At 37.6% G+C, this 24,122-nt stretch overlaps 1 protein-coding gene across 3 annotated transcripts in view; it reads right to left on the bottom strand.

Annotated features, from left to right (window-relative positions):
* Nucleotides 1-24,122, bottom strand: part of PRMT3 (protein arginine methyltransferase 3) — a 48,372-nt gene that overhangs the window by 4,922 nt on the left and 19,328 nt on the right. For 2 of the 3 annotated variants that reach the window (XM_042837273.1, XM_042837275.1), the window contains 5 exons: nt 19,748-19,826; nt 14,323-14,510; nt 11,847-11,933; nt 3,784-3,834; nt 3,501-3,588 (listed from right to left, as the gene is read on the bottom strand). In XM_042837273.1, the coding sequence (XP_042693207.1) occupies nt 3,501-3,588; nt 3,784-3,834; nt 11,847-11,933; nt 14,323-14,510; nt 19,748-19,826 (493 nt within the window). The remainder of the gene's footprint in view (nt 1-3,500; nt 3,589-3,783; nt 3,835-11,846; nt 11,934-14,322; nt 14,511-19,747; nt 19,827-24,122) is intronic. The other variant, XM_042837274.1, reaches the window with a different exon arrangement.

Genomic DNA, 24,122 nt, shown 5'->3' with positions numbered 1-24,122 from the left:
ATTTGCTTGCATATAGATGTGGGTTTTAACTTAATGCACTGTTACTGAACAGATTCTGGCACCCCTTTAAATAAAAAGCTTACAAAAATGATTTTATTAAGTGCTTGGGTCAACCAAATGAAAATGATATGCTGTACGTATTTTTCTGCTTCTGAGATGAAGAAGGAATATCTCAACAAACAATAAAAGGAAAAGATTCACATTTGGAGCGTTTGTAAGAGAATGGCATGGCTCTGGCATCTGAATTTCAATTTTTTAAAACAAAGACTTTTTCAAGCTATTATAAGAGCTGCTGTGAAAAGCCTTGTACTCTGTAGGGAGTCCACAATACAATACTCTTGTTTGAGAAAAAACAGTTTTCTGGCAATAAAGTATCACGTGGCTTCTTTATTTCTACTGCATGCTAAGCAGTTAAAGTCTATCCAACATGCTGATGCTTTTTTTGGTTTTAGTTCATCACACATCATCTTCAAGTCTCTCAGGACAGTCTGGGAGGAGGGAAACCAGTTCTTTGAATACGTGACTAGTAAGAGACTTCCTCCACTTCTAAAATAAATCTAATCAGCAGAAATTATCCACTAAAACTATACACAAAGCACTCTGTCATGTTTACTCATCAAGCCAAAATTCAGTAGCAAAGCACACATAGCAGCTGCAATTTTGTCCTTCCAGCCTCCACATCTTTGGATCTAGGTTAAGCCTCTCTTATTTCCTCTCTCAGAGGATATGCAAACACTGCACACCTAGCAAAGGCTGCAGCAGAAATGGCAGAGCAGGGAGAATTAATTACAAGCCCCATCCTTTATCTTGTAATGGCTTGATTCTGTTACCATCAGAATCAAGATCAAAATATTCAATCTTTTTTATGACTGAGAAAATAGATCTATTTATACAACAAATAACCTGGAGTCAAAGAACTGAAAAAAAATTAAGAGGGTTAACATGGCAGAACAAAAGAATTCTGCCATGGCATGAAGCAGCATTTCTCTGATAAATACCCAGCAGGTTCAGATACCTGTAAGCTCAACCGATTTTGCAGAGCAAATCCAAACACAGTTTTACAGTCACTTCAAGCTTATCCCCAAAACCTGTAAAGCATCTGATAGAACTAAAGTCGATTTTACTATTTTGGTCAGAATTGGAAATCTGAAGGAACCATTTTTCTTTACTGGAAAACAAAACAAAACAAACAAAAATCATGATATCCAGAAGACATATTTACTGAACAGGAGAATGTATTACCTGTATTTATTATACCAACAAATCTGTTTCGCGGCCCATTAAAATACTGGAAACAAGTGCCCCCACTGCACCATAATAAATCAGTCAGTATTTAAATCAAACACTTAAGTAAGCAACTCAGTCTTTAAAACAGTTTTAAAAATTGACCAAAATCTGAAATTGGACCACGTGGCATATGCTGTGTGCTGGTTTACCCCTTTTGCCTTCCTTCATTGAATAAGAACTATACTTGGCTATTTTTTAAGCATGCACTTAAAGTAACACGACTTGGAAAAAAGATTTTTGGAATGCTGAAGGAGAAGACAACAATTACTTAGAAATAAAGCAACACTCCTATATGTAAGTATAAGGGAACACTCTCCGCCCTGATGGACTTCTATCCTCCATGAACAACAAATACCCCACAGAAATTAATAATAGAATTACAAAGGAGAAGGAGATTAGGTCCCAGTTTCTCTCAGAACCTTGCAATAAAAATGACAGCTCCGAAAACAAAAATGGTAATTCTAAAGAAGATGTAAAATTAGATGGAATGAATAAAAGGGAAAAGGGGGCTTAACGATAAAGAGAAGGAAGCAAATAGAAAGAAAAGAGAAACATGGCAACAGCAAGATTTGTTACTGTTATAATTTAAAGAAATGTGAGCTAATAAAGAGAAGGGAAGAAGTTATGACAAAAGTAATCTTGAAGGTCGACCAGATCGTGCTCACTGCTTCAAAGCACAACATTCCTGCAGTTGTCTTGAGAAAGTCATGGCAAGCAGACAAAAATTCTAGAACCAGACACGCCTCCCAATAATTTCAGAAGTTTTGTAAATGTCAAATGATCTATGTAATATTTAATAATGTGCGTATTCCAACAAATGTCACTGCACTTCTAAAAAATTCCCTTCACACTCTATGACATTGAAACGTAATGAACAGCAGCACAGAGAGCTTAGCCAGCCTCATCTAGAAAGAGAGGCTGAACAGAACAAATCCAAGCACAAATGCACGCAAGTACTTGTGCATCCCAAGTAGCAACAGGATTTAAGAATATGTAAGTATAAGTTATTTGAGAACATAAATTCAAGCATGACAAAAATGATTTGCCATGGAACATAGATCACTGTGCCTTTACGAAAGGAGCACCTGGTAAAAAGCTCTGATGGTAACAAGCTACCTCAGTTCTTCTCCACATCACCACTAAGCCTCTTGACTTCAGCTTATTTTGCAGAATCCACATAAATTTCTGCACACTTCTCTCCCAGTACGCCTGACCTGCTTATAGACTTTTCAGTTTGAGGCCACATATTACCATGAGTTTATTAGCTGACAGAAGAACCAAACCCCACTGCCAGATCCTCTCTGTTCTGATAACCTGTAAAAAAACCATGGCCTTCAATATGAGTAACATTGCTTTGATGCATGTTTCTCTGCTGCACAACTATTCCATGATGGTAATGGACACGTTGCAGTGTTTATAAACCAAAGGATATTTGACTACTTGCATGGAAAGTTACTGTCAAAACTTAATAAATACAGCTAAATAAAACCTAATAAACATCAGTTTAGTCCCCCAAACTGTACTTCAGCAATTCGCTGTCTGAACTTTGGGTTATCTCTGATGACAAGAAAAGCTTTTTTACTTTCTTCACATCTGAGCAACAAGGAGCAAATTACGGTACCTATCAAGTTTATTTCAACATTCAGCATATCCAAATGACATCTCCATACTTCAATGGGTCATGCTCTTGGCTGTGAGTTCTCTGAAACCATTTTCTATTACAGAGTAATCCCACAGCTCCAGGTACAAGACTCATCCACGTACTCATGATTCACATTAACAAGTGCAGCAAAGTTTACGAGCGGTACAAGGATCTCCATACAATCACTGATACTTAAGAACACAACTAGCATCAAAATTAAGAGAACATTAATAGCAGTACTCTGGTCTTAAGTTTTTCTTGCATCGGAGAAAAATCATTTGAAACACAAGTGAGATTTCTCACTGTACTGTATGGTACTATGTAAGTATTTCATATATGCCCATTTACGTATACATTTGCCATTGAATTTGTAGAATATATAGATATTGCCCACTGCTTTGCTTAAGCAAAAAAAAAAAAAAAAAACAACCCTAAAGAGTAGCTGAAGGACTTTATTACTAATCCTTTTTAATGCTTACATAACTCTTGAATCTAATGTTTTAGATTTAGATTTCATGATAATACCAGTGTAGCACAACTGCTGTTGCACCAGGACTGAATTTAAATATACCTGCTTCTACAGGAATTGGTTCCTCCAGAAGAAAAACTGTTTGTTTCCAGTGTGTTTTGGTACACAGGGGACCAGTTGAAAACAAGACCTGTTTGAAGAGTTCAAGAGTTTGATTAGAGAACAACAGTTTTAATATCAGACTACATCAATCAATTACTAAACACACATGCATATGAGTGTTGCTACAGCAAAACAGACTTGCTGCCAAACACTTTGACAAAGAAAAAGGGCTCAAGAAGTATTTTCTCTTGAAGTTATTTTTAAAATGCATACCACCACATACCTTGTTGTGACAGTCCTTCTCAAAAAATATATCGAAATAACCTGCAATTGCCTGTAGTAAACAAAATACAAATAAGATGAAGAATGACAGCAAAAAAACCCTATAATAAATATACAAAAAAAATATGGATACATAAACTGAATGATAGCTGATTTACTCGTATTTTTTTCTTTCTAGTCTAAATCCAGAACAGACAACATGGTGGCAAATATAGCTTAAAGCAATAAAACATTTTGTTGAATCACCAGCTTTAGATTTTCAACTAATAGCACTCTAGAGAAGTTTGGAAAGCTCAGAAATGAACCAAGGAGACACTATGCGACCTTCATGACAAATGAATACCAGGATGTTAAAACTGCCAACTCTTCCATCCCTTAAGCAAAAGGTCCTATCACTCATTCAGTGCCGAGAATCTCATTTTCAGTTGAATTATATCCTTGTCTCTAATATGCCTTTTTCAGTGAAGATTGAGAAGTTTGACAGAGCTTTATTGACCCACCGAGACTTCTTTTACTGACACAGAATCTTTTCTGGATACTAGTCAGATATCTAAGCCATAAAAATACCTTTCAATCATTGCATCAATACTGTTGGTATGCTTGCAAATAAAAGTTAAGATACGATTACTGGATAAGGGAAGATAAAGGTTGAGATAATAAAAATGCACTAAGAATTAAAGGAAAAAAGAATGGCTTCCAGAGAAAATGAGACTACCAAGTTATGTTCCCGAGCAGAAAGCAAAAACAGTGCCCCAAACTCCAAGGAGACATATCACAGCTAGGGGGGCTGCAAACAGCTAGGCACTCGGCAGCAAGAAGTAACATCTGACAAGCTACCCTGAGAAAACATCCCCACATAAACATTTTTAGGGGATTTAGGATGAAAGGAGACTACAGTTACAAGCAAAGAAACCATCCCTCTGCTACCTGCTTGTTTCCTGTGCTCAGCGATAGAGGACTCTGTATGATTCTGTAAAGAATCAGGACAAATAACCATTTAATTCCTTGCATTATTAATGTTCTCCCAAACTAAAAATGCTAAAACACTGCCCTTGACTACCTAAATCAAGGGGTTGTATCAGTGATAATTAGACATCACAAGGTCTACCATATGCAGGGTTCCAGGGATTCTACATTGTTTTCTGCACTGATTCATTAAATTATTTCTTGCAGCATTCTAAAATGGATCCATTCCCCTCAATGCTGAAACTGAAATAATTGTTGAGCCAGAAGAAAGACCTAAAAAAGAACACAAGACTTCTGTTGCGACTACAAAGCCACTGATCCAGGAAGCGTGTATTTACCACTACAAAACAAGTTTAAGATCAAACTTGCAGAATAATTTAATTTTGGCACTTAACAGAAATCACCTGGTCTCCTACCAAAGACAGAGGGAGTACACAAAGCATTTCCATACGTAAGTTTGATAAGTAGCAAAATAGAAAATATTCTTTTCTCTAATTCTCCACAGGTTCCCATCTTGAATTTTCCTACAACTACTGAGCCAAAAGCAATGTAACATTTTCTTTCTTATTCTTATTTTCCATAGATGAGAACTTGTATGTATATTACCAAACCAATGTTTGTTATCATAGGTCTTGGAATTAGTAACTCTATCGAAATCGTCTGGAGATAAAAAAAATTGTCACTTCAGAGAACAGGCTGAGAACAAGAAACATTATAGAGAAACATATAGGGAAACATTTCCCTTCATGCATTTTCAAAAATAACTACACTGTATTTAGAATACCACTTGATCTACTTTCTCACAGACTTCCCCCAGAGTTGTTCCTCACAGCAAAGTCAAAGTCCTAGAAATTCACTACTGAATTTATGCTTCTGATAAGAAACCAGGAAGTCAAAATACCCAATAATGCAAAACTAATTGTGACTTTGATGACAATCTTTTCAGGTTCTAATGTATCTTCTCTTCCATTTTAATTTCTATTATTTGTTAGTAGAGTTTGGTGCTCTGTTACCAAAATGCACAATAAATACGCTCTGCATTTAAGTGCATTTTACTGAAATAATTCAAAATACAAAGTTCAAAGCATTTTCAGGTGGTTTCACTTTAGAACACTACCACACACTGCAGAATCTACAACTTCTTTTAAATATGCAAACTTCTTTTAAATATGCACTACTACAAAGAAAGCAATTTCCAGTGCTTGCAAACTGAAAGAAAAGTCCTCCCTTTTTGCAGTAAAATTTAAACACAGAGCTAATCAGCAAAAAGGTAAGGAAAAAAAATCACTGTGCACACATGCAGTAATCTCATGGACAAGGACATATTAAAATGAAACAAAGGGCTGGCCAGATTTTAATGAAAGATGTAAAAATGTTTTTAAAAATAACTTGAAAAAAGATTTGTAGTCAAACTAAAAGGAACAAGACAATAATGCCACTGTAAATGTCAGGTGACATTCTGTAACTACTGCATTGGTTTCTTTTGTTTTAAGCATAATGATAACAGCTATTTCTTCCATCGCAGTTTTGTTTTTGCTCAACAGATCATTTACAGCTTCACCAGGCATCAACCATTAAGAACTCCTCTGGCAGAAGCTTTCCAGTGCCAGTCTCTTGAACACCATACAACAAAAATGATGGCTTTTAAACTGGTAATAAATAACTAAAACTCTACTTAGACACATGTTCCAGCCTCAAAGGATGCTAAATATAAGAAATGATGCAGAAATATTATTCTTCCTGCTTTCAAGTAGACTGTCAGAAAGAAAGCAGAGCCATGAGGACAAAAAACACAGCCTCAGAATAAACTCCCCACAATTAGCTAGGGACCTAAGAAGGTTAACTACAGAGCTAAAGAAACAATTAGGAACAGATTTGCATTACTGAGATGGCAAAGGCTAGCAAAAGTTTACTCAACAGTTTAAGAAATTTATTTTTGAAATTATTATAGTATCCAGTAACCTCTCCTCAGTTTCATCCAACCCAGGCTTTGACAAAGAACTCTCAGAATAGTTTAAGGTCTTCCCCCATCATTGAGGGACACTAAGGTGTTCATGCAAGCATATGATCTGTAAACGAAGCACTTCCTCTCCACGCGACTCATTTCTTCAACATTTTCTCCCCTCACAAGTGATTTATCTTAAACCTATTTTTTCTTTTATTCATATAAGATGTACAAAATATATTAAGATCATAAAATCCTTAAGAGCTGTAATGGGTGTACGCATTCTTCACTTTGCAGCCCTTAGCTGAAATGGGAAGAAGAGACCAAATTTTAGTTCAGACATATGTGAACAGTAGGCTTATTCCATAACGACTGTCTGTTTTGTGCAGCTTTTTAACAGGATAAAACAAATGAGATTGCTTGACTCCTTATGGGAACTCAAAGGCAACCTTACCAATTCACTTAGGAACAAGGAAATTAAAAATTATCATCACCGCTATCACCTACAGTGAGTAATTTATCATTCTTGCTCTTCACTAGCATCATGTTCCAACAGTGAGCGGCTACAACAAATACAATTAGACAGCTGGCCACAGAAGTGGGAGATAATGTGCTTTTGATGGAGTTTATCCAAGCATGGAGATGGAATGTTTGTAATCCATGCGGCAGAGTTGCTGCCTTTTTATCACAGTAAAAAAATAAAAAGCACTTGCTACCAAAAAAGAATTTTTTTTGTTGTTTTAAAAGGAACACAAATCTGGATCTCAGTGAAGAGGGGATTACCAATAACTGAACAGATCATAAGGCCACATCCTGCTTTGTACTGGGATATTGTGGTCTTTAAGGCAGCAGACATTCAAGGTGTGTTTTGCAGCAGGACCAAAGTCAGACTTCCAACTCACAACTAAAAAGTGTATTTCCTCACTTAAGATTTAGATGCTAACGCTCATTTTTGGCTCTCAAGTGCAAGACTGGACATTACGGGACTAAACCGCTTAACAGAGAAGACTTAAAGATACATTTTCCTAACTCAAAACAATTTTCAAGGCAACTCAATTTCCTTTTTCTCTTGAAGGTTTTAATACATCAGTCACGTCCTGTGGTTCATTATCCTTCTTTCACACCCTTCTTCCCTCCAACTTCTTACACACATCCCCTGCTCTTTGACAACATCTCCTGGGAGCAATGAAGAGATACTGCCATTTTCCTCCCAAGGGATATTGTTATTCAGCTAGGAAAGATCAACAATGATGGGCTCACAGGGGAAACACTCACAAACAAAAGAGGAAGTTTGTCAAATTGATTTCTACACTGAGGGTAATCACCATTATATTTTATCTCAAAAGCACACACAGTGATCAACTCAGAATACAATTAATGCAATACTTTCCCAGCAGCATCTACTAACTGATATTAGCCAGATGTCTCATTAAAATCAGCAGTGACAAACCCTAATTCATTACCACAAAAATACACTTTCAGAGACTAATTAAATTTATTTTTGGCCATTATCTTCGTAAGACCGAAATAAAGCTAACATGCACTTAAAAGTGCTTTGAGTCTATCAAATACAATCATTCCAAACAACTGCTTCACGCTTTTATTATCTTCAGTCTTTGAAATCTTACTACTTCTAGGACACCCCTAGGATACTACTGAGAAAAGATGTTAAGTGGCAAATCATAGTAGAAAAAAAAAAGCAAACATGAATACTTGCTATACTTGCTCTCAGAAAAGCTTAGACTCCTCCCATGCCAAAATGACTTCTGAAATACTAGGCACCACATACCAAATAATTCAAAAGAACTAAGAATGAATAAACTAAGAAGAGATCAGTTTCTCTGTTAAGGCCGAAAGTAAACAATTTCAAATAGTATCTACTAAACGGGAAAAAACCTGAGAAGAAACTAAGGTCAGAGTTTAGATATGTTAAACATCTTACCACTGTAATTAGAAGGACTGCCTATACTTGAGGTCCTTAGGGGCTTCCAAGTCATAATGAAAGTAAATGCACTAATTAGTTATTAAAGAGACTGCATTATTAGTTTGATTCCTGTAAATTTTTACTATTTAACGTCTGTCACCGCAGAAATGGAAACAGGTTGATGGGAAGGAGCAGCAGACTGCAAGTTAAAAGTTAATTTCTTCAATGATTAGCACTACACTGCAAGCTGCAACAGGCTTAGGCTACAATTCCTTGCTCTGGGTACTTACTAAATTACCTCTCACTGGTCTATGCTTCTGCAAAAACAATTTTAGCAAAAGCAGCAATGCTTTCCACTCTGCTGTTACATTTCTATAGAGTGATGCCTATTGTACAACCACAGTGGTATCTTGGAATAATGCAACATGCAAATCCTCACTCCATAGCCCAAATAACAGTGTACACTAGTAACCAATCTACTGTAGGATTCACAAAATATTAATGCCATCTACCTGGATTTCTGCAAGGCCCTTGACACTGTCCCTCACCACATCCTTCTCTCTAAATATGAGAAGTGTGGATGTGAAGTGGATTAGGAAATGGCTGGCTGGCCAATGCACACAGCAGGGGAGTTGAAACTAGATGATCACTGTGGTCATTTTCAACCCAGGCCAGTCTATGATTCTATGATTATGATTCTGTGTAGAAACAAAAAGCAGATGCAAACCAGAAAAACATCAAGTGTTATTTTCAAAGGACAAATCGCAATCCTAGAGCACCTCCCCCAAAATTCTCAAGATAAATGATGGACTTGCATTGTTCATTTGCTGCAAGGTTAGGCAGCCTGATATGATGGATGAACTGTCAACCCCCACCTAAACTTCTACAATTCATCATAGAAAGAGTGGAAATTTCTCTCTAAGTGTCAATAAACCTAAATGATGAAGAGCAGAATACTTTACAGAGTTCTGGCCATTTTTTAAAACCTGCACTCAGTGCAAAATTTCAGACACACCATTCTTCCACTTACTCCCTCACCTTCACCGCAGAAGTCACAACATTTAGGCATGTATGTATCTGGATTTACACATTAGTGACACACTTGCCAGGAGAACAGAATTGAAACAAAGTTTTTGTAAATATATATTGTTAGGGAAAAATGATTTTTAAGAAATAAACTACTTTACTTTATTCAAGCAGTTAAGGCGACAAAGAATTTGGATCAATTTCCATCTGCTTACCAGTTATTCAAAGAAGTGGACAAGTGAACTAAATTAACCCATGATTCATAACATACAGATCTATCCAAAACCAGTTACATAAGGAAGAACTTTTTCTCTCAGAGAGTGGTCAGGCACTGGAATGGCTGCCCAGAGAGGTGGTAGAATCACCATCCCTGGCAGTGTTCAAGAGGCATCTGGATGACGTGCTGCATGATATGGTTTGGTGCTAGTGGTGGCAGTGGTGATGAGGAGACGGTTGGACTGGATGATCTTGTAGGTCGCTTCCAACCTTGTGATTCTATGATTCTTTGATTCCTCAACTAGCCCTGCAATTTGCTAAGCAGACCTATCATCTCATGAGCTTCATCTTTAAAGAACTTACTGGAATGCTCACCCTTGGACACTTTCAAATAATCAAACATAATGAGAAAACAGAAACACTGATTAACAGATACTGAATGACCAAGAAAAAAAAAACAAAAAGTGAACTTAGGTAGTTCAGTGTATGTAGTTTACCTTTATCTATTTTGTTTTTACTATTTTTATTAAACTTAAATCTCTTCAGAGAACAGTGACCAATTCACTCTTCAGCATAATGGTAACAACCTGTCTGAACAGAGAACTTGTGTTTCAGGAAATCAGTGGGCTAGAAAACAGCAACAAGAACAACGCTAAGACCCATTATCATAGAATCATAGAATGGCCTGGGTTGAAAAAGACCATGATGATCATCCAGTTTCAACCCCCTGCTATGTGCAGGGTTGCCACCAGCAGACCAGGCTGCCCAGAGCCACATCCAGCCTGCCCTTGAATGCCTCCAGAGATGGGGCATCCACAGCCTCCTTGGGCAACCTGCTGCAGTGGGTCACCACCTTCTGTGTGGAAAAACTTCCTAGTATCTAACCTAAACCTCCCTTGACTCAGTTTAAAACTATTCCCCCTTGTCCTGTCACTATCCACAGTCGTAAACAGCCATCCCCCCTCCTGTTAAATGCTCCCTTCAAGTACTGGAATGGCCACAATGAGGTCTCCCTGAAGCCTCTTTTTTTTTCCCTCCAAGCTAAACAATCCCAGTTCCCTCAACCTTTTGTTATAGGAAGAGGCACTCCAGCCCTCTGATCATCTTAGTGATGATCAGAGCCGCGCTGCCTGCCTCAAATCACCTTTTATCTCATATGTGCTTTAACAATGCTTCTAGAAGGATCTGCTCCATGATCATCCCAGGCACAGAGGTGAGACTCAGTGGCCTTCAGTTCCCTGAGTCTTTCTTTCTCCCTTTCTCAAAAATAGGAGTAATATTTCCCTTTTTCCAGTCACCAGGGACTTCACCAGACAGTCATGATTTTATGACGGAGAGCAGCTCAGCAACCACACCAGCCATCTCTTTCAGAACCCCACGATGGATATTATCCAGCCCCATGGACTTGTACACGTTCAATTTCATGAGGAGGGACCAGACTTGTTCCACTGTTACAGTGGGACAGAAACCACTCCCCACACCCTCACCTCAGGGTCCTGGTAGACATGGGAAGCCTGACCACTCGTGAAGACTGAGGCAAAGCACTCATTGAGTACCTCAGCTTCTTCTATGTCTGAGAAAGCCAGCTCCCCATTACCTTCTATGAGAGAAGGAGCACTCTCCTTGGCCTGTCTCTTTCTGCCTTTGTACCTGTAGAACCCCTCCTTGTTGTCTTTCACATCTCTTGCCAAGTTCAGCTCCATCTGTGCCTTGGCTTTCCTAATCCTATCTTTATACACACAGACAACAGCCCTGTATTCCTCCCAGGCTACAGGACCCTGCTTCCACTTCTCTTCCTCATACTGTACCATGTCATCATACTACAGGAGTTTAAACTCTTTGTAGAAAGAGGGCTCATGTCACATCTCTGTAATACAGAAATTAAAGTTTCAAGACATGGAATAATGAAAAACAAAGGTTTATTTCAAACAGCGCATTAGTTAAAAGGTTCTACTGACCATATAAGAAAAAATTAAAATTATCTTACTGTACACTTTGTGCTTGTTCTGACTCTTAGGGTGAATTCTGATGAGAATTCTAAATCAGGAATAGATGCAGTATTACAGTCAATACGCTGTTGAAAAGAATAAAACAATTCTGTCAGATAACAGTGCTTAATAGAAATTGAGACAGCTCTTTGGATGATTTTTACAGGTTGTACAGTTACTTTCATATACAGACATCTCTGTAGGGCAGTATTAACACAGCTTTTTAAAAAAGGAAAGAGCCAACTATACATGCACACTGACCAAGTACCTAAAGATCCTTTCTCCCAGATGTCAAATTCAATAGACAGTGAGGAGTAATAGATTGGTACTAGGCACTGTAGCTCACCGCATTCAAGAAAGTTGCTTTTAAGTAATGCTGACAGCTTTGCATAGCTGACATTAAGCATCATTCACAGTTATATATATATGGGTATCCTGAGCAGCAGCTTGAGCAATCTGGGCCAACATTCAATCATCCTCTCATTAAAAATAATGAAATTCCTCATATTTAAGTGGAATTGCATCCCTGTGTGACAGATTCAGCTCTCATCAAACTCATCCTCTTGGATCACTAGACTTCAAGTACACCCAGCTTGCCCATGCGCTCAGGAGCCAAGACTGGCCTGGTGTTCTACCATCAGGCTTCCCAAGACTGACAAGAGAAGGCTTCCATCCCTTGACTTGCTGGCAGCAGCCTTCTAGTGCATATTGCAAGGCTGTCATCCGACAGCCTTTGCTGCAAGAGGGTGTGGGGCTGATCAGCTTAGGCTTAATCAGGACACTCAGTTGTGTTTCCACAAAGCTGCTTTCCAGACAGTAGGTCCCAGTCTGCACTGGCATAGGGGTTATTCCTTCCCACTGCAGGACTTTGCATTGACCTCTGATGAACTGCACAGAGGACGATTGGCTCCTTCCTGCAGCCTATGTAGGCCCTCTGCTGAACAGCAGAACAACCATGGAAGCATCAGAATGTGAAGTAGGTGTGATAGAAAAGGAACACAGGAGGTAGAGAACAGCTTCTGTATTGTCATATAGTCATAGAACAGCATCCAGGATAATTATGATACTGTCAGATCCAATTGCAACCTGCATTTCAAAGTTTTTTTTTTTTAATTTTACTTTAAATATGTAAGTATCAAATACTTGAAGTTAAAAAAAAAAAAAAAACTGTTTTCAGTTAATAAAAAAAATCCATCACAAGTGGCATTGTAAGAAGTTCCTTAGTTCACACACCCAGCTAAAATGCCTTACATTATATATATATATAATATATCATATATAATATTATATAATATTATATACTGTTGACACAAAGCACTTCATACATTACTGGTCAGTTTTTGTTACCTTGATTTTCTTTAGGAAATATCATTCTTCCTGAAAATTACATTATAAGCTATTCAAAACAAGAACTAGTTAATATGAGAAAGCACATTAAGACACTGTCTGTAATAAGCTAATGATGAATTTTTAATCTTTCTCTCAAAAATACAATCTATTTGTTTTGTAGAATACTATTGATTTAAACAATTTACCTATAAGGCCACTTTCGCTCAACTCATTAATTTTACTATTTCGTACTGTAATTTCAAGCAAACAAGCACATACATTGACTACAGTCTATTTTAAAAACCATGACTGTTACCAAAATAAGTAAGTACAAAACCATTAAGCAGAGCCATTATGTTAAATGCTGTACAATGTGAAAGTTTGCTAAGCCCATGCAACTGTGCTGGCCAGTGACTGCTCATAATTATATATAAATTAAAAGGGACATGTGTATTGACTATGAAGATAGCCTGGTAAAAACAAGCTCAGTTAATAAAATCTAAGACATCTATAATGACTACCATTTACAAGGAAAGAACCCTGAAATTAAACAAAAGAATGAAGAAATGTAGAGGAAGGTCAAAATTAGTTATTCCCAGGTATTTATACAATCTGGGAGAAGAACCCCTTGAGAGCAGCCCTCCATATTAAAGGGATTATCAGTCTCAGCACAGCTATTTTTGTTGAAGAAAGCCATAGACAACAGTGAATAATGCTGCAACTCAAGATCTTCAAAGCTAGCTAACTATGCAGACATAGCTAAGGAATCACCCTGTAACTCCATGCAGTAACTTAACTGAAGAGGGAAGGAAAGTAAAATGGAACTCTGTTATTCTGTTAGTTTTTATTTTCCACTTCAGTTATGCAACTTGCACCTTATTGAAATGCAAGTAAATTTTATTCTTGTTGGAGGAAAATATCATGTTTAGATGGTTCTATCCTACAAGACATATTTATGGTCTTGTTTAAACTTGGAAAAAAAAATAATAAATATGGTGCCATATAGTCTCAACATCAAGAACCTTATAGCATTCACACAATTTTTGATATGCCAAAGTGTGTCTACATATCTGTTCTCTTCCCCACAAATAATAAAATGGAACTTCTAATCTGACTACTGAATATTCAGAAGGATCTGGTACGTACCTTAATTACGCTGGTTTCAGATATAAGAGTGCTTGGATCCAGCACCTCCACAACAGCTTCTGGAATTACAGCTTTCTTCATGCAAGACATGTCAAAGCCATATACATCCTCCCAGAAAAGTAGCTTTTCTGTATGTTTATTCATATCTCCTACAGCTACTAGACTGATGGTGCAAATGTCAGGATAAACTGCAACAACAACAAACAGATGAGTGAAATTCTATTTTCAGGCATAATTCCCTTTCTAAGTGATTAACATTTAAAAAGACAAAAACTTTTTTCAGTTCTTAGACAAGATTTTTTCTGCTGCTTTCTTTTCTGTGTATGTCCACAGGGGAGACTAGACACTTTCCCCACACTACTCTGATAACAATATTTACTCCTTAGGAGAAAATCTCTTTTAGCCAAACCCCACTGTCAGGACACAAATGGAAATTTTTATGTTTGATGAAAATATTTTGGAGCATCCTATTCTGGCTTCTAGAGACTGCACTGAAATACATTTGATAATTCCTAGATAGATACGCAAAGGAAAATCCAGATAAGGAATCTGCAGTAGCAAGAAAAGACCTTATTTTCAGTGAAGAGCAAATATTTTCACTGAGGTATTTGGTTCCTATTTCTTATTGTGTTCAGCTGATACATGCTTTACAATCTGAAAATGACTTCCAGACACCCAAAAATAAGAGAAACTTCTATCTCTAACCAAACAGCATGACAGGAATCCAAATGACAGAAGACAAGCCCCTCACCAATTCTTCCCCCCAGTTTTACATCAATATCTATCATTCTTGCATTATCTTCACATTTGTGCTCACCTCTTGCAAGAATGTTTTTAGAAAACCCATCTATTCACAGCTTTTCCAAACAGTAGTGGAAAGTTGACATTTGCCTTTTCAAGAGCTTCCTACAGGAAAGATAATCAATTCCTTACCCACTACTGATTGGAAAAGACAGGTAGAACAGCTGCTATAAATATGGCTGTCTAAAGCATTATCGAACACTAAGAGAAGCCCATTTTAAAGCTAGCATTAAGTTAGGCTTCCTTCCACAAATAAAATTCCCATTTGCCGTTAGAGCTTTAAAGGCTTCCAAATCACACAAATTAGTGTTTTTTTTAGTCTGGCTTTAGAACAAAATGCTTCCTATTAAGCACTTTTTTTTTTTTTTTTTTACTGATACATCAATGTGATGGCATTAATAAAACTAAAGCAAAGTTTCTCTTTTACTCCCCAAAAAATCTAGTGAACTGTAAAATTAATTTTATCTTCAGCTCTGCTTGAAATTGGCTTACCCAAATGAGCACAGGGGAAAGCACTGGTCAGAAAGGCATTACTTTTTTTGCCTTGAAAAATACTGAAGATAGAAATAGTAAACTAGAATTATTCTGTTATACTGTGAGAGTATGTTTAACATAACCAAAACATCTTTTGCATGTTGTAAAGATGACTGTTCTTTAAAGAAGCTATTTCTCACATGGAGAGATTAAATTAGAACAAACAATCACACGTACATTTCAATCTACTACTTTATGCAAAATATGGGCACAACGTCATTTTTCTCACATTCTGACTAAAACAGAATAATAAAAATCTGCAAGCTTAAATTGGAATCGCACTGGTGAACTATCATCCTCACTTTGCAGATGAGAGCTGAAAACAGAAGGTTTTTCCATGGACAGCCTACAATTAACTCAGCAGTAAGAAGATAATTCGATGAGTATCAAAACAGGAAGATGTTCAAACTGCCTTGTTTGAAACAAATTGTTTGATTCAGCACACCTGACAGCTGTCACGCATGCACAAAAATCAGTATCGGGTGTTGAAGTATCTGAAAGTAGCTTCTAGAGCCATCAATAAGGGATTTATACTTCTCAAAGCTTTCATATTGCTGCTTACTAGTGTGAGAACTGCATTACATGCTGTATCACCAAGCATTCCAAACCTCCAAGAGCAACCACGGGCACTCCAGAAATTAAAACACAACTTGACACAACGACATTAAGTGACTACAGGATGCAAGGAATGCAGTGAAAGCATACAAGAGGGGTGAAAGAGGACCCAGATACAGAAAATACTTACAGAAATGTAGAGAAACTACATACAAAAATGACAGCGAAACATGATGGACTATTCTATAACATTCCTTCCTTAGACTAGCTTGCATTTCCAGCATGTTCTCTTAAGGGAAAAGTTTTCCTATCAAGTGTTCAATCAGACTTTATTAAATCTCTTTATCCACATAACAAATCCTTTAATCAGCAGTGAAATGTCTTCGACCACATAAAGTACAAGCAAAACAAAACAAAACAAAAAAGGTAAACACTGCTGCCCAAGCCTAATTGATAGTTCTTGTTCATTCCATCAACAGAACAAAAAAAGAAAAAAAAAAAAAAAAAAAAAAGAAAGACTAAGCCTGTTCTGACTTCAGAAAAATAAATCCGAGCTCCATAAACAAGTCGTGGGCAAAAGATGACAGTGATACACCAACTGCTAAATTTGCAAACCCAATCGCATCTGGAAGCATACACTGTATTGAAGTTTGACTGGGAACGTAAGCACATTATCCAAGTACCATTCTAAATCATGCGAAAACAGAAGAGTTTTGTCAAGGTTTAAAAACATCTCCTTCAACCTGCATTGCAACCATTATCCCCGATCCTCCAAAAGTCTCCTGCTTTTTCTGCAGCTTTGTAACACCTTCCTGTGCAATCTTGACTGAGTTGTCATTTTTTCCCCCTGATGAAAGCTATGATTCAATAATCATTCCTTCTCAAAGATGAGCTGACCAAAATGCTGACTGGACAAAAGCACATGCTCCACAATGCTCTCAGATTCATCGCTTTGACATCTGTGTCCTTCTCGACTCAGTGCCTTGAAGTCATCTGTCACTAGTAGCAGCTCACGTGGTGAACAGTACACAATGGGAAACCCTTTCTCCCTTAGCAATGCCTCACAAATTTCAGGACGCTGAAGGGTAAGACAGTAGTCCCCTGGATATGCAGAAATAATTCCAAGTGAATACACCATCTTTTTTATATGAACGAGCAATTACATTTTGAACTATACCTTCCTTGCCTATGTCACTCCTAACTGATGTGCACTGTACTCAAGTACATGGAAAAAATATGCACTCAAGCAAATAAACAGCTTTGAAGAACGAACAGATGGGTCACAGACAGCAAGAATTTTATGTTCTCAAATAAAACTATTGCATACTATACACACTACCCTAGACAGATTGGCATAATCTGACTCAGTATGCCAATAGGTTAAGCTGAAGTGGCTATGATATGACCAACTGGACACATATCTGGGAATCTGGGTTCTCCTCCTGCCTCAGTCACTGATGGATTTGGCCAAGTCACAGCTGCTCCTACTGCTTTTCTCAGCTTGCAAACAGCCCCTATAAATAACCGTTTGGGTTTAATATCTCTAAGAGGCTTCAGACAGAATTAATCTCTATGGCAGAATTCAGGAGTTTCTCTGTTAAGATGTTAAGTACTGGATGAGCTCTCAGTTTCAGCTCGTTCAAATTTGGATGTGCCCACACTGCTGCTGCTGTACATCTATGCTGCAGAAGCACCGGTTTTGTTAAACTGATTGTTGAACAATTTTGGCACGGATCTTGGGCACAGCCATTTACCTGCTATGCAAACTGGCAGAGCAGTAACAGCAAACATCTTAAGCATTCTGTTTAAAACCTGACAGTACCAGTCTGGTACTGGAGTACAGTATACCTAGTAGCAAGCTTCAGCTAAGAACCCAAGATCATTCTGAGACCACAAAGGTTAAGCATACTACAAAATCATCACACTCTCTCAAATGGAAACCGTTGAAGCTCAAGCCACTAGCAAATATGCCAACAATACAGAAAGATCCTAGAGAACAAGATTCTATTATCGTTTCCACAGAGGTCAACAATTTCTGGCTCCATTCAAAAGGCTGTGGAAGTACTAGCTAAGAATAAAGTGATTCCTTACCATTTTAAAATATGTCCTCAAATTTAATAATTGATGTAAAATGATTAGCATATACCTACACAGAGCACATTACAACTGCGCTCCAGATCTGGCTGAAAAGAAAAATGCTTTTATTCTGTGTCAAGTTGTTCAAGAGGCTTCTATTTTCACACATGAACAGTAATCTCAACCAAATGTTAAACTGCATTAAAAAACTGTTTCTTTTCTTCTGCACTCTGCAGCATACAAAAGCTTACTGCAATCAAAGTGAAGCACTGCAGCGAGCACTGTTACACAGTCATTAATCCAATCATTAAGGCAGCCTGGTGAAACTAACTATGCGCATGGTTAGCACAACTGGGGGGAAAAAAACCAGACTGATGGCTATGATTGAAAAGGTCAGTATGAAATACAACACTGACAAAGGAATCAACTGAAAGGAATAAAGCATAAGCAGAGCACAAGACCACCTCATGCACACTAAATATTTACATTATAAACTATTTAAACATTGCTCAAGATGACGCTATCTAATTTACTTAAAAGGACAAAAGGACTCAATTTCAAAGTGAAATATTTTTCTTCTGTCACTTCCCCACCTCTCCAGCCAAAAAGTCCATTTTTATCCTGGCACAGGATAAAAATTCTGAACAGAACCAACGGAATTCCATTGGTTAATTCATAATTTTTAGCATATGAAACCGTATGTCTTCCCCACACTTCCACTGCCCTAGAAAGCACTCTATGCACTTTTCCTTTAATTCATCATCGTGAATTCTTCATCCTAGATGTACCTTACTGAACAGTGCTACATCTTAAAGAATAAAACTTCTTCTGTTTGTAGTTCTGCATAAACTGATATTTAGAGAAAGGAAAACAAATGCAACCTTTTCTGATTGCTGCTATTTAGCTTCATGTATTTTGAAAGGTTTTAAACCCAGTGCCCTAATTTGATTAAAAGACATTTATACATCTGTATTTGTCCAGATAGGCAACACTCATTCTTCAAATCAGAGGATCTGGGGGAAAAAAAATTAAGCATTTCTCATTGAAGTATACAGCTTGAGGTTACCATCCAAATCCTTCAATTAAAGAAAATAATACCTCAAAACATAAAAGTGTACTCTTAAAATGAAGTTTATTTGCCACTGTGTTTCTTTCTTCCCCATCCACAGGGGTATGTGCGGAAAGAAGTAGGGAGGAAAAATTTAGGCCGTGCTTAAGAATAAATAACCCCTTCAAATCTTAAAAACACCATTAACATGAGACCTTGATACCCAACCTAATGCTCTTCTACTATCCACACGGTAAATTAATGCCTTGAAGCTCATGCTAATGGAAACATTTTTCATTTAGACTGGCAACTTTCTCATTCATGCATAGCTTATTCCAAGTCTCTGAGTTCTCTGAGTTAATTTAGTTTTCCCTCAGAGCTAAATTTATTAAAAGAATTATGCACACCAACCTGAGCCTCCCTCTGCCAGGTACTTGTCCTTTGCATAGATGACAGAATCCAGCATAGACTCAAAGAGAAGGAAATAACCCTGTATGCACACAAGGGAAAGAATTTTAGAAGTCATTACAGTTCTCATTTAGCATACTTAGTAATACAGACAGACTCACCAACACGGTTTGAGATTTTTACATGTCCACACTCCCTGCTAAGCGCCAGCACCTAAAGAATTTCTCAGTAGCGCCATCACTTCGAACCTCATGAGATAAACACCCCCATGCTACACATACCTTAACATCTAATCAATCAACAAACTGTAGGCAATAAATATCCACCTAAACCAACTTCCTGAGTTCCAAAATGTCAAATTCACCTTCAATCCCAAGTGAAAAGCTCTAAGTATTATTTTATAGCAATAACTCACAAAAGAAATTCTTTTCCTACTGCGAACTGCAAGCAGCGTTAGAACTATCACAATGTAGGAAGTCACTGAAACACAAAAGGAATGCATCTTTGCTTCTTGACATTTGCAACCTAGTGGTACCCTGCACCAGACTGGACAATGCTCAGAAAGATAGGTGGAAATGAATCACACTGCGAATACACGAGGTTCTCTGAATGGTCTGCATCATACAACAGCACCAGAACTTAAAATGTTCTCAGGATAAAATTCCTGAGTGCAATGTTTGCTTAGTTTTTTTTGTGCTATGGTTAATTTTAGAGAAGGTTGTACTCTACAGCATAGATTAAAGCAGAGAATACCACTCTAGCCAAGTAGAGCAGCTTACTGTAAACTTCCCAGATTTTCAGTCAGGCATTTTCTGAGCGCACAAGATAGAGAAGAGCATTACACACCATTAATATTTCAAATAAAACATTAAACTGCAACTACTTGTAAGTCAAATCCAAATTTCAAAGAGACATACAGCCAAAAGTTTTGCTACCATCCTGTCTCCAAGTTTGAATATGATCTCTGCTGAATAGTGCAGCGCATTTCATTCACATTCTTATGACATCAAATAAATTCAGACAAATCCAACCAGGATACACTTTGCTTTTTCACTTCAAGCAAAATCCTTATTTTTGCTCGTAACACAGCTTAACCATGTGGCTTGATTTGTACAAATTGACTGACAATAGAGAAGAACAAAAAAGAGAATGGAAAGTCCAGATTTCAGACTTGCAGTCCCTACAAGGCAAAACAGCAGGAACCAAGCAAATCTGTAAAGACTACTTTCCCTTCCCTCACCCTTCCAACAATTCTATATTTCTACAGCCACTGTTTTTTTTGCCCTTTGGTTCAATAAAAGAACAGTTGGAAAACTACAGAAATGTCCTTTTCTCATCCTATTTCTAAGATGACAGTGCTCTACGGGATACTTTTCATCCAAATGCTGCCCTCTCTTCCACTTTATTGCCTAACTTTCACAAAATCCTTCGAGTGAACCCCAGAATGAACATTACTGCTTTGTGAGCAATATAGTCTTTTGTAAGCTTTGCAAAATGGTTGAAAAGGCCAGGAGCTCCTATTGCACCAGATTATTTTATGCTTTCAGCAAAGCTGAAAGCACAGACTGGAACCACAAAGCTCTTCTTAATTCTTGCCGTTCTAAAAATACGATGCATTTGGCTCATATAAATTCTTCTCATGCTTTTAAATGAAAATGTGACCTCAAAGACAAATCTTACAAATAGTTAACACCAACAGTCAGCAAGCTGCAAAGCAACATCTTAATGTATATCCATAAAGATAGATACAAAGAAGGATATCCACTTCTTTCTGTCTGAGGTGCCCACTATCTACAATCTCTGGAAGATGCACCTCCTAACAAGCAATACAGTGAAATTCTCACAGTCCTTTTCCCAAACCATTCCACTCCAGCATTGCTGTTGTTCTTCCCCTTATCCCCAGTTCCATACAGCATTCTTGCAAATTGCACAAACTGTCAGAGGTACTGAATCAAGTCATTTATTACTTATACCAAAACATTTTGCCCTGTGCGCTGTGTTCAGCTGCAGTGTAATTTAGAATGTAATTTCACAGGCTGCTGCCTCACCTGTAGGGGTGCCATCTGGAGAGAGAACTACACTGGTTTTCTCCCCATGATGCTGTGGGGCAACATTCCTGCTTCCATGTTTCCACCTCAAAAAATGCTCAGTGTTTTGTTTGTCTGTTTTACTTCAGTATATATTGGCACCCTCAAGATTAATGAGCACAACGAGATTTCTAGAACACAAAACTGTGAGTAGAATACTGATAATTTTATCTTGCTACTGGCTGAGCTAATAGGCATAAAAGACATCTTGTATGCCCCTTATATCCATATCTTTCATTTTGTAACAGGATTGTAAAACAGTCCGAGAACTTGGACAGCTTAGTATCCTGTATTGTTACATTTTCCTTATTATTCAAATAGACAACATCATTCTAAGGTTCACTTCTATTTAATTCAATACATCGTAAGTATAAGCAGCTCTTTCATTGGTGAAATCCAGATACAAATCCAGATATATCCAAACAGTGGTATTAGCATGCTTAGATCAGCAGAAATTTCTAGAACTTTTACTATAGCAGAGAAAAAAACCCCACGCAGCAAGCACAGAACCAAGAAACAATATTTACCTACATGCCTACTCTATGATTTAACAAAAAAAAGCAAAAAATGAACAATACTTCCTGTTGTATCCTTGAACTCATGCAAGATGAGCAAGAACATCAAAAGAGCAGATCTGAAGTGTGCAAAGTGACATTCGCTATTAACATAAGAAAATAAAACACTCTTTCAAAATAAAAAGAAAAAACACCAAAAAAAACCAACACTGCAGAGAAATCAAAGTACTCAGGCACTTAGTACGCTTCTCACACAGAATTAAAAGAAATAAAATCTTATGTAAACTTGAAAACTATATTTTTATTGTTTTATAGGAGCAGAACACCTCAACATAGAATACGAAGACCACAGAAACACTAGCAAGTGTTAGAAAAAACAAAAAACCAAGCACCATCACTGGGTGTCTACATAGAAACAGGGGAAAGGAGCAAGGGTTGATAAGATTGCTTCCAGTATTTCAGACACACTCACTTCGTAGTACTTTTCCCAAGATCCAGGCTACCTCTACTCACAAATCACATCAATATCATTTCAAAATTACATAAGACAAAACAAGAAAAGGGTTATTAGCTGCCTGAGCAACATGAGCACTAGATGCTATTTTTGATTTTAAGAATCCGATAAGAATCCGATTGTTTCCCAGTTTTTCCACTCTTAAGATGACACTGCATGTTCAGTATCATACAGCACTACGTAAACCAGCAATTTATGGCAATGCAGTGTTCTGACATTGAATTTGAGACAACCATCTCAAACCCCCTACCATTAAAACCTGAGGACACTTGATAGGGGGATAAATACTTGAGAGGGGAACAAGCCTCTCAATCTGTACCTTCATATTCCTAGCTGCAGAAGCAGAAGTAAAAGCACTGACTGGAAACAAAACAACTGTAAACAGACCCAGCTGAATAACAGCATTCTAGAAAAACACTGTATTTTTTGTTTCTCATCCTTTCAATGGGCTGCCTGCAAAGCTGATGATTATACGGCCAGACTCCACATGTGCAATAACACAGCCACATTCTGTACGCTGATAGCAAATCTTGTCCTGCCAAATATTCCATTTCACCAAAAACAGGCTTCAAGGACTTGGCACAGCAGCTCCTCTTTCAAATTTATTTATACTTTATTTGCATCTTTCCTTAGAAATTCATGTAAGCCTACAATTTGTGCAAGAAGAGATTTGTTTGTAGGTTTCCTAAGGTAAAAGCAGATAAGTAAAAACATAACCACTAAAACATAACTGGTAGTTTTACATCTTAAGGCTTCCAAAGCTTTGGCACGTGTGAACTCGAGACAATTAAGGAGGATGGAGCATCAGAAGCTTATAGCCCTGGAACAGATTATTGGGCAATCCTGTACAGGGAAACCTCTACGAAGGACACCAGCAGTGAGATCTGGTACAAGATGCACCCACTTGTACATTCAGTTTATCTCCAACAACCAGAAGACCTTGGTCTAACAGAATCAGTTTGGTTAGCAGAACAGATTATGATTTGGCCATTCTTATCCACAAGCTAATATGGTTCATGATATGAACTGGCTTTTCAGTCCTCCCAGCCTACAGCACTCAAAGCACATGCATCTAGCCAATAATACTTCACCAGTGTTCTGCTACAAAGAACCCATAGCTGTCTTCAGAATGCAAATATCTAAATAGACGGATTTATCCGGGTGTCCACTATTGTAAGAGGTCCTCCATCTTCAGCAGTCTTCCTTTCAGACACCAGCAGAAGAGCTTATAGCTTAAAACACATTCCACTGTCTTTCAGAAC

The sequence above is a fragment of the Centrocercus urophasianus genome, unplaced genomic scaffold (genome assembly GCF_019232065.1).
Source record: "Centrocercus urophasianus isolate 14NV4802_14NV808 unplaced genomic scaffold, USGS_Curo_1.0 seq_7, whole genome shotgun sequence".
Lineage (NCBI taxonomy): Eukaryota > Metazoa > Chordata > Aves > Galliformes > Phasianidae > Centrocercus > Centrocercus urophasianus.
This window is presented reverse-complemented; position numbering and strand designations above follow the sequence as displayed.